Source organism: Haliotis rufescens, unplaced genomic scaffold (assembly GCF_023055435.1).
Source record: "Haliotis rufescens isolate VD_foot unplaced genomic scaffold, xgHalRufe1.0.p SCAF_7, whole genome shotgun sequence".
Classification (NCBI taxonomy): Eukaryota; Metazoa; Mollusca; class Gastropoda; order Lepetellida; family Haliotidae; genus Haliotis; species Haliotis rufescens.
The window spans coordinates 10,355,006-10,365,867 of NW_025964361.1; the positions used below are offsets into that span (position 1 = coordinate 10,355,006).

Sequence of the window (10,862 nt, forward strand, 5' to 3'; positions counted from 1 at the left end):
TTAAAATGACACCAACCCATTAATTTCGATGATCGACCGGTTGCGATGATCTCATCATCAATAATGATTTTGCAAGCAGTCCCCAACACTAATGTCCTGACTAACTTTAGTCGATTCAGTGTCGTTTGACTCGAATACTTCAACGCTTACCCGTGAAGATCCGGAGTAGAATAGATCTTCAGCAACCCCTGCTTGCCGTAAAAGGCGACTATGCTTATCGTAAAAGGCGACTATGCTTGTCGGAAGAGGCGACTAACAGGATCGGGTGGTCAGGCTCGCTGACTTGGTTGATGCATGTCATCGATCCTAATAGCGTGGATCGATTCTCATGATGCCAATCACTGGTTTGTCTGGTCCAGACTCGATTATTTACCAACCGCCGTCATATAGCTGGAATATTGCTGAGTGCGGCGTTAAACAAAAAAATCGCTCACTCTCTTCAATGCTGGGCTCGTGAACATCCGGTTAGAACAGGTTTTGTCGTAAGAGGCGACTAACGGCGTCCGGTGGTCAGGCTCGCTGGCTTGGTTGATGAATGTCATTGTCTCTCATTCGGTAGATCGATGCTCAAGATGTCAGTCACTGTATTGTCGGGTCCAGACTCAATTATATACACACCGCCGCAATTTAAGCTCGAATATGTCTGCGTTGGGCGTTAAACAACAAACAAATTATAATTGCTGGCGTGATGTAGTTACAATATTTCCTTAATACAGCTCAATACCGCACATAGCAACACGGTTAGCGTGTGTGTTAGGTTTGAGAGATAATTTACTTGCCGGTGATATCAACAGAACTGACTTGCAGCAGGAAGTGGATATCCAGTATTGTATCTAACTATAAGAAACTATAGGAAATGCTTACAGACAAGTCACGTGGATCCTTGCAGTCTTCCTTGTTTTGATGAGTGACAAAGTTCATGATTGACTGCCCCGTCAACATCCAGACATCGCATGATACCCGGAGGACGCTGCGTCTACAGGGAAGGAAGCGAGGTGAGTGGTTGTGATCTATCACTTTATTTGACATCTTTTGTATAAGTAAATACGCTTATTTGAAGGCAAGTGTTTTAGAAAGTGACCAGGTTGTATTTGTCGTTAGATCACGACGCATACTATTTGCTAAAGCGTCGCAGATTAGGATCGGGGATCTGCTACGGTCATGTTTTACGGCAAGCATGGGTTGCTGAAGACCTATTCTACTCTGGATCTTCACGGGAAGAAATAAGTATGCAATAAGTATGAATACACGTGATAAGAATGGTTATACTTACACGAACATTGCTGGACCCCCAGTAAAATTGACTGAGAGGAAATTTTGAAAATTTTAAAAATGTTGGATCCGCCCTTGATGTATGTGTGTGTGCTTGCGTGCCTGCTTGCGTGCATGCGTACGTGTTTGCGTGCGTGCTTGCGTGCGTGCGTGTGTGTATGTGTGTGTGTGTGTGTGTGTCGGGGTCTGATTCATCTTTATATATTTACTAAAGTATAGCTAGAGGTGGAAGTATTTTCATTTTCACAACACCAATCGCAAAATTCGTATAGACCATTGTATTTGTGACTGTCGTCGCTTTATTGCCATTGGGCAAAGGATAAATGCTGTGACTGTGACTCATTGTTACACAAATAGTTCAGATTTCTCAACAGGGAAAGTTTGCAAAACTAATAAAAACAGATTTATTACCCACATGGTGAGGATACAGGTGGTGAGTCACAAATCAAATCTAAGCCATACGTGTGGTGTTCAAGGTTCACCTCGTTCTTTTCATTTTGAAAGATTAACCGTGACCTCTGTCAAACCGGAATTACATTTTTCGTGCATAAACAATTTGCATTACAAACACTTTATGAAACCAAACAAGATAGTCACACACATTAAATTCACTTTGCATTCTATATTAGTTACGCTTAGAGCTCATGCAGATATTGTATAATTTCCTGGTTGTAGATGTATCGTGGTCCCAGGGTGCGTAAAGCTCGACTTTCACATTCGTCACCACTCGCCCCTTTCCGTAACCTTCAAGAAGACTCGCCCCCCTATCGATGAATGTTTTGTGCGTAAATACGACAAACCAATCAGAATGCGCGTATGATTCACGTTCTACATCAAAGAATCCCTCAGAAATAATTTTTGATTTTACATATGTCTTGCATCTAAGAATATACCCATGACACAGCTAAATCCTGTATAATTCCGCATGTCCAGATGTGCTATAAATTGCATCTGAAATATATATAATATATGAGGAAATATATGTGAAGCATTACGCAACGAGTTGACAACTGTTTTAGGTATGCCCGTTTGCAACCGACACGGAAAACCAGTGGTTTTGAAAGCTTCAATGTCTGAACTTACACGTGGGGGAATCTTTGGAGTTGATTACCCCAAAACTTGATCTGACCTGCAACAGACCCCAGGGATAAACAACACCATTCGGCACCACTCGCCCCTTTCCGTAACCTGCAAGAAGTCTCGCCCCCCTACTTTCGTCACCACTCGCCCCTTTCCGTAACCTGCAAGAAGACTCGTCCCCCTATCGATGAATTTTATGTGCGAAAATACGACAAACCAATCAGAATGCGCGTATGATTTCAAGTTCTTCGTCAAAGAATCCCGCAGAATTAATTTTTGATTTTACATATGTCTTGCATCTAAAAATATACCAAAGACACAGTTAAATGTGTTCAATCATCCTGTATAATTCCGCATGTCCAGATGTGCTTTAAATTGCATCTGAAATATGGGGAAATACATGTAAACAAGTACGCAACGAGTTGATAATTGTTTTAGGTATGCCCGTTTGCGCTAAGACGGAACCCGGTCGCAAACATGGCCATGAGATTGGCACGAGTCGCTATTCGGCTTGTCCCGGAATAACACGAGTTGGTCACGAATGACCGAGTGGTGACGAATGTGAAAGTGGCCGAAGTGGTTGGGTGCACGTGCTTTACGCTCCCTATGACCACGATCCATCTGCACACAGGAAATTATACAATATCTGCATGAGCTCTAAGCATAACTAATATAGAATGCAAAGTGAATTACCCCTAGAACCCCTAGCTACCCATAGAACACTGAAGTGACCATCATTTATCAGAAAACATCGCCTGGCCTTTGGTGCTTATATTTGGTATTACAAATATCGGGGGCACGGGTGGCCCAGTCGTCAAGGGCGCCGCGATTCGCTGTGCAGAGTTGCGTCCCTTGGGCACGCCAGAAACCTATGATTGTGGGTTCGAATCTCGATTCGCCCCGATTATGTTTCTAGGTTTGTCAGCACCATACCCGTGCTCGTGGGTTTCACCGAAGTGGTAAACGTCTGAGACCTGCATCACTTCGGGCTTTCCTCCCACATTAAGCTGACACGCCGTGATATGACTGGAATACTGTTGGGAGCGGCGTTAAACCTAACACTCACTCACTCACTACAAATATCACAGGATACCCCAAGTCAGACTTCAGTTCAAATTAGAGATATGTTGACAACCTGAACACAATGGTAATAATACCGCATTATCGACAACGCGCAGCGTCATAGAAGTAGTTCTTACTTGTTCCAAGCACGAAACTGTTTCCGCATGGCCACAGAATATTTACGACAGTGTTATGTCAAATTGTTGCTAGCGAAGGAAGCTAACATTTAGATCACTAATCGATTGTTAAAACTTTCTTTCTTAAACTACGTTACTTTGCAATATATGAAGTACTTTATAAGCTGATTTAAACTAGGTATTGAAACAATGAGGCTGCCTTTTAAACCAAACGGAATCTTAAAACATGTGTAAGCTAAAAAGAGAATTTGCATTGAAAGCGACTTTGCTATTAAACTGTAGACTTATAAAGCATTCAGGGGAAATGGACAGACACACTTAGCAAACTACATGCGACCCTCTTTGTGACACGGTTGACTGTACTGTTTTTTTTTATAAAAACTGTTTCAGGATATAAATTTTAACTACTTAAAATTCAAAAAGGGAACTAAAATTAGAAAACTCCGTAACAAGTTGACACTTATTCAGACGCTTTGAAAATTAAATCAAGAAGCAGCCGTTGACAATAAAACGCGGAACTTTCAATATAAGCTGATTCACAGAATAATTTCTACAAATTCAATTCTACACAAAATAAGCAAACGTGATGACAGTTCATGTACTTCCTGCGAAATTGAACCTGACTTGTTAGATCGCATTTTTGTCATTTGCAACAAAGTACAGGAATTAGAACTGAAATTTGTGAAATGGTACAAATCCTACACAAAAATACTTATATAGTTAGACAGCAGATCGTTCACACTTTGTAGCCCTAAACATAGTGTGCTATTCAATAACCTATATGCAATCACATAACAATACCTATACACAAGTAAATGTGGAGAAACTGCTAAACTTCATGAGACATATGTAAAGTGGAAACGTATATATACTCTACGTCAAAAGAAACGCGAATGCCATACATTTATGTTAATATACGGAGATTCATATTCAAGAGATATTAGATTGGTTCGACGCACAAACGAAGATACTGTTATGTTGCGTGAACCGACGCTCATGAACGAATCACATGTGACGTTATAGATCCATGACTCGAGATTTAGCATTTGTCTCGTGCAGGATTAGCATGTAAAGTTTGGAAATCACGTGCGTCATATCGTGATACAAATAAGGACACTGTGGTAACACTTGACTGCTTGTAAGTCTCGTCAGTGAGTGGTACACTTCTTCAGGGGCGGTCGGGTAGCCTCGTGGTTAAAGCGTTCGCTCGTCACGCCGAAGACCCGGGTTCGATTCCCGACATGGCTACAATGTGTGGAGCCCATTTCTGGTGTCCCCCGCCGTGATATTGCTGGAATATTGCTAAAAGCGGCGTAAAACCATACTCACTCACTCACTCAGGTACATACTTGATTATGACTCTTGATGTGACAACAACTTGGTGGGGCCAGCATCAAACTAAAACCTAACTTACACGCTAGGAACCACTCACTCACTCACTAACAATATAAGCTGGACTGTATTTCAACGAGCAGATAAAGTGATTTTCAGATAAAACCTCATTTTATCACTTTCTTCTTCCTAATATCAAACTTACAAGTACTATTGCACACTCTGATGTTGGATCTGGTCTTTCGTTACCTGTTCCAAATAGTTCTGGCTTTTTCAAAACTAACAAAGTATTCCATAAATTCTGCAATTGCTACGGGATATATAGTAAAGGTAGAGTGAGCGAGAGAGGGAGTTGGGTTTAACGCCGCTTTTAACGGTATTCCAGTTATATCACGGCGTGTCAGCTAAATGTGGGAGGAAAGCCCGAAGTGATGCAGGTCTCAGACGTTTACCACTTCGGTGAAACCCACGAGCACGGGTATGGTGATGACAAACCTAGAAACTTAATCGGGGCGAACTGGGATTCGAACCCACAATATATAGGTAGATGATGACAATATTTCAATTATGTATACGTTGTTATTTGTTTTGCAGATTGACCCCCAATGGCTCTCAAAGACTACGTTCCTTTGTTACTTCTCATGACCATATCCAATGGAGGAAACGCCAACAAACCCTGTTTGCCATGTACTTGTTCCAAAATAATGCATGAAGACTGTTACTATGCGAACTGTTCCTACCTGAATTTGACGGCGATTCCACCGACACTGCACCGCGACATTTGTCGCCTGAATCTCCATGGAAACATAATAACTACCCTTAATAACTCGGATTTAAACAATTATACAATGTTGACTTCCCTTGATCTCTCCTTTAATGTTTTGTCTGAAGTCCACAACGACACATTTAACAGTGTTGGGGATTTGGCCTTTCTTGACCTGTCCTCAAATAGACTCAACTTTACGTTCACATCAACACAGATATTCTCTCCCTTGACGAAACTGAAAGTTTTGAACATCAGCAACAATACTTATCTCGACATCCCTGATATGATCCTGTGTCATCTGATGTCTCTTGAGAGTCTCACCATGGATGGTTTTCAAAGTCCTATTGGTAATGGATGTGGTGTGATGTACAATCTTACATACCTATCCCTATCTGGTGAAAATGGGAGTTGTAAAATTGGTAATTTGTCCGAGGACTTACTGCAAAACGTCCCGATGCTGGAGTATCTGAATGTTTCTTATTGTAAAATCTTAACGGTAAAACCTGAAGCTCTTTCCTTCTTGCGGAACATTGACACTCTAGATATATCAGGTAACACCTACTTAAATTTCAAAGGAGTCGCGAATGCTACGGCTGGACTGGATAAATCAAGACTGAGAAAACTTTTTATTAACCAGATGGTGGGTAAACTTACTATTTGTGTTTGGGTGCCACAATCGATTGGTTTAAATCTTCAAAATACTTCCCTGGAAACATTAAAGGCTAACGACAACCGTATCGAATTAATTCACAAAAATGTGTTCAGGCTGTTGCCAAATACACTTAAGACTGTCAGTATCAGGAACAACCGTCTCACCTACGGTGCATACATCTGGTATCTACAGAACCTGACAGGACTAGTGTCACTGGACTTGAGTTCAACGAGGGGACTTCTTAAGTTACCATTTGCAGAACCGGATAACTATTCCAGAGACCTATCTTCTCACCATCAAACTGACAATTGTTTAACAACACCAAGAAGAGAGATATATTTGGGAGATGTTCTTCATGAAAGGTCACTGCAACATCAACAGAACATCACACCCTTTGGTGTTCCACCTAAACTGAAGACCCTGAAGTATACAGATTGTAAATTAGCATATGATTTGTCGAAATTATATTTTGCTGAAAATAGCCTGAGGCATGTTGATCTGTCTTATAACATTTTAGCTCTGTGGTTTGGTCCTGTATATGGTTTAGAAAATGTTACCCATCTTGACCTCTCAGGAAATCTTGCAATGTATATCAAAAAAGATTTTTTTGCAAGCTTTCCGTCACTTACACACCTAAATATATCCCACAATGCACTCGAAATGTCTGATAATGGGCAGTATTTACGGAATCAAAGCAAAGTAGAAGTTTTAGATTTGTCCCACAACAATATATTGTTCTTGAATCGCGATTTCCTCTCAGGACTGAAATCATTGAGGACATTGAATCTTTCTTGTAACTATTTGGACAGCCTGTTTGTAGATCTTGAAAATAACGTAAATCTTACAAGTATAAATTGTTCAAACAACAACATCAAATATATCTCACCACGAACGAGATCCCAGATGGACAGGATAGCCGAGTTACACGAGTTTACAATAGACCTTTCGGGAAATGACCTCCGATGCACATGTCAAAATATAGAATTTCTTGAATGGTTACTAAACTCCAAAATTCAGGCAGCAAACAAAGAACTGTATCATTGCGTAGACATTAATGGGAAAGTGATACACTTTAAAGGTCATGACGTACTAAAGAATCTGAAAGCGTCTTGCGCTAACTTCATAGCCCTGTCTATGGGACTAATTGTAACAATCGTCCTGATCTTTTCTCTGATAGTGGGAACTATTTGTTATCGATATCGATGGAAAATAATTTACATTTATTATGTGTTCAAACTGAGACTAAGAAACAACATTGAGTATGAACGTATTTACGATTATGACGTTTACGTCTCTTACACTGACCTTGACCTTGATTTTGTCCGCAAGGACATGATTCCAAAGCTAGAACACCAGCGGGGTACGAGACTTTACATCCGGGATCGAGATTCCCTCCCAGGAGCTACTATTGCTGAGAACATCATCGACGGGATAAGGAGCAGCAAGAAAACTGTGTTGTTGTTGTCCCAGGCGTTCCTGAAGAAGAAGTGGTGCAGGTATGAGTTACATATGGCCAACATGGAGAGTGTGTCTACTGGCCGATCTGTGATGGTCATCATTATGCTTGAGGATATTCCTAATAAGGACATTCCACCCGAGATCCTCTATGATGTGCAGAACAGCCGTTTCATAGACTGCCCAAACGATAGCAGCGATCAGGAACTGTTCTGGGCAAATGTGTCCGCGGCGATTGATAGTTAGATTGTTTTGTAGGTTATCTTTTATATATACATAGAGATTATGATACGAGCATGTGTGTCACACTGATGTTACGAATCGGATGTCAGAATGTGTGTATTTCACGAGCGAGAGGGAGGGTGAGACATGAATTCTAACACGAGTTTCGTAAAATCAATGTGAGACACATGCGAGTGTAAAAATGTCTTTATTACTCAATATTTTCAGCTCTGCTCTGATCACGACCGTCGTGTTAGTAAAGCATATTTGTCGACTGTGTCGACAATCTTCAGCTATGACGCCAGTCAGACCTTTCGTCACAATGACGTCAACAATGCCGTCCGGATGACGGAAACAATACACTGGCTGGAGTGAAGTGATTTTTTTTATGAATTTAAAAAAAATATTCTAACACTATGTGTAATAAACAATGTTACGGGACAAACGCGAATTTGCACATAAACTCTCATTAGTTTGTAATAATACTTCCGGAGGAATATCTTAATTTTAGTCAGTCTTAAAATACATCTACAGTCTAACGGTATTGTTCTACTTTAATGCCTGTTCCAGGTATGCATGAACATACATATGTTTTATTGTGTTCCACCATTCAGTCACAGAAATCTGGTTCGAACTTGAAAGACAAAAATTGAAAATGATATCTCTCGTAAGGGTGGAGGGTGTCTCGTTAGCTTATGAGGAAACTCGGAGACATTCAGACTACGGTGACCACTCAGTCAACCAGCAGAAACATTGGCCCAGGAAATAGGTGGGAATTCCAACACAAACTATACTGTTAAATGTTAATATCACATTCGTGATTGATCTTATTTTCAATATTATTTATCATAATTTATTATTAAGATGATCTTTGCATGTTGCACTAATGCCCAATAAGCCATACTTTCGTAAGTAACAATAATTCTCAACAAAGCTCTGTGAAACAAGACATCAAATATACAATCATTATTACATGCCAGGGGAAAGCGTCGGGGGTGGTCGGGTAGCCTAGTGGTTAAAGCGTTCGCTCGTCAAACCGAAGACCCGGGCTCGATTCCCGACATGGGTACACTGTGTGGAGCCTTTTTCTGGTGTCCCCCGTGATATTGCTGGACTATTGCTAAAACGGCGCAAAACCATACTCACTCACTCACTCACGTGAAGCGTCGGACTCTGTCAGTCGGATTATGTCGTTTCTTCCGACTTGAAATCCAATGGTACTTGACACACCCCATGTCGAATCGGGGTATGCAATTTTCCTTCTTCCTCCTTGACAATAGTTGCGACGCGCAGTCTAAGGGCTAAAGCAATGTTAAGCTTAAAATGTAGTTTGCGTAACAAGCATGCTGTTGTAATAATATTATAGATAACGCTTCTCAGTTGCTCCGGGCACTACGGAAAGTGCCGAGTAGGTTATGTACGAAAAGTGCCGAGTAGGTTTTGTACGGGAAGTACCGAGCGGCTTTATGTCACTGACAAACTCGGGTTATTATCAGCCTGCTATTAGCCAAGTCTCAGTTGCAGCAGTGTAGCGGGTTGCCGTTTGATTTAGCGACCTAAAGACCACAATGTCTTATTGAAGGTCAATCTGGAACAAACGAAACAAATGCTAACACACCCGTGGAACACTCATTGAGGCAAGACCAGCCCAGTTCTCGCATTAGGACGTATTACAAACATTCGGTCGACAGTTTGCTGAAAAAACAGATTTGTGATATCAGGCGAACTATTATTCATTATGTGAATATTAAACAGCCATCACATAATTAGTGGTTATAGTTCCATATATTTTCTATTGAACTGACGTTGTGGGAGGAAAGCCCGAAGTGATGCAGGTCTCAGACGTTTGCCACTTCGGTGAAACCCACGAGCACTGGTATGGTGCTGACAAATCCAGAAACATAATCGGGGCAAACCGGGATTCGAACCCACAATCGCATTGCGGCGCCTTAGACGACTGAGTCACCCATGCCTCCCCCCCCCCCCCCCCCCCCCCCTCCCCCCCTTCCCAATCCCGACAAAGAGACTTCAGGAAGCGCCTTAGTTCTTTTGAGCCGGAGTGCCTAAATTAAATACACACATATACAGAATGAGATTACATGAACCTAAATGTGACAAGAGGCTTGCTCTACGTATTTCACAGGTACACAGAGTAAGTTATAGTGATTCACCAGCAGTACAATTTAGTGCCTTGTAAGAAGAGTTTGTAATGTGTTTGCCAACCATATAGCGCCTTACTAGGAGCTTGAGTTGTGGACTCCATAGGGAGTTGAGAAAGACTATGAAGACCAAATGATCCGTTAACTAGAGTAAAACTACGCCCAGCGCTTTGTGCATGCCCCTTCTTGGTGTGGAGCCTTGCCCTACACAATCTGTGTGTCCCACTGATTTGCCACATTTTAAGCGACCAGATTGTTACCCTTCCGCATTCGACATGTGTGAAGTGTGAGCGAAGAGTTAATGATGAGTCATGCCCCAGTTAGTGACTTTTCCGTCTTCCCGAGGAAAGGGTTTTACCTCCTCGTCGACATCTTATGTATCGATTCATATCGAGTATCGATGTAGTTCCGAATCTCCTCTCTTATCGAGGTGGACACGGATGGCTGTCGTCAAAGGCGCCACAATTCGCTCTGTAGAATTGCGTTCCTTGGGCATGCCAGAAACCTATGTTTGTGGGTCCGAATCCCGGTTTGCCTCGACTGTGTTTCTAGGTTTGTCTGCACCATACCCGTGGTTTCACCAAGGTTGTAAACATCAGAGACCCGCATCACTTCGTGAAATACGCCGTCATATAATTGGGATGCTGTTTAAAGCGGCGTTAAACCTAACTGACTTTCTCACTCTCTTGTCGAATCTTTCTGTAAGAATGTGTCCTTTTATCTGC

The 10,862-nt window shown here is 41.7% G+C and overlaps 1 protein-coding gene across 1 annotated transcript; it reads left to right on the top strand.

Moving 5' to 3' along the window:
• Positions 1-5,488: 5,488 nt before the first annotated feature.
• LOC124114633 (toll-like receptor 4) lies at positions 5,489-9,019 on the top strand. Its single transcript, XM_048387702.1, has one exon. The coding sequence runs from the start codon at positions 5,489-5,491 to the stop codon at positions 8,000-8,002; it is 2,514 nt and encodes an 837-aa protein (XP_048243659.1). The 3' UTR covers positions 8,003-9,019.
• The last annotated feature ends 1,843 nt before the right edge of the window (positions 9,020-10,862 follow it).

Coding starts and splice junctions, on each gene's coding strand:
- LOC124114633 (XM_048387702.1), top strand. CDS start 5,489: ATGGCTCTCAAAGACTACGTTCCTTTGTTACTTCTCATGACCATATCC.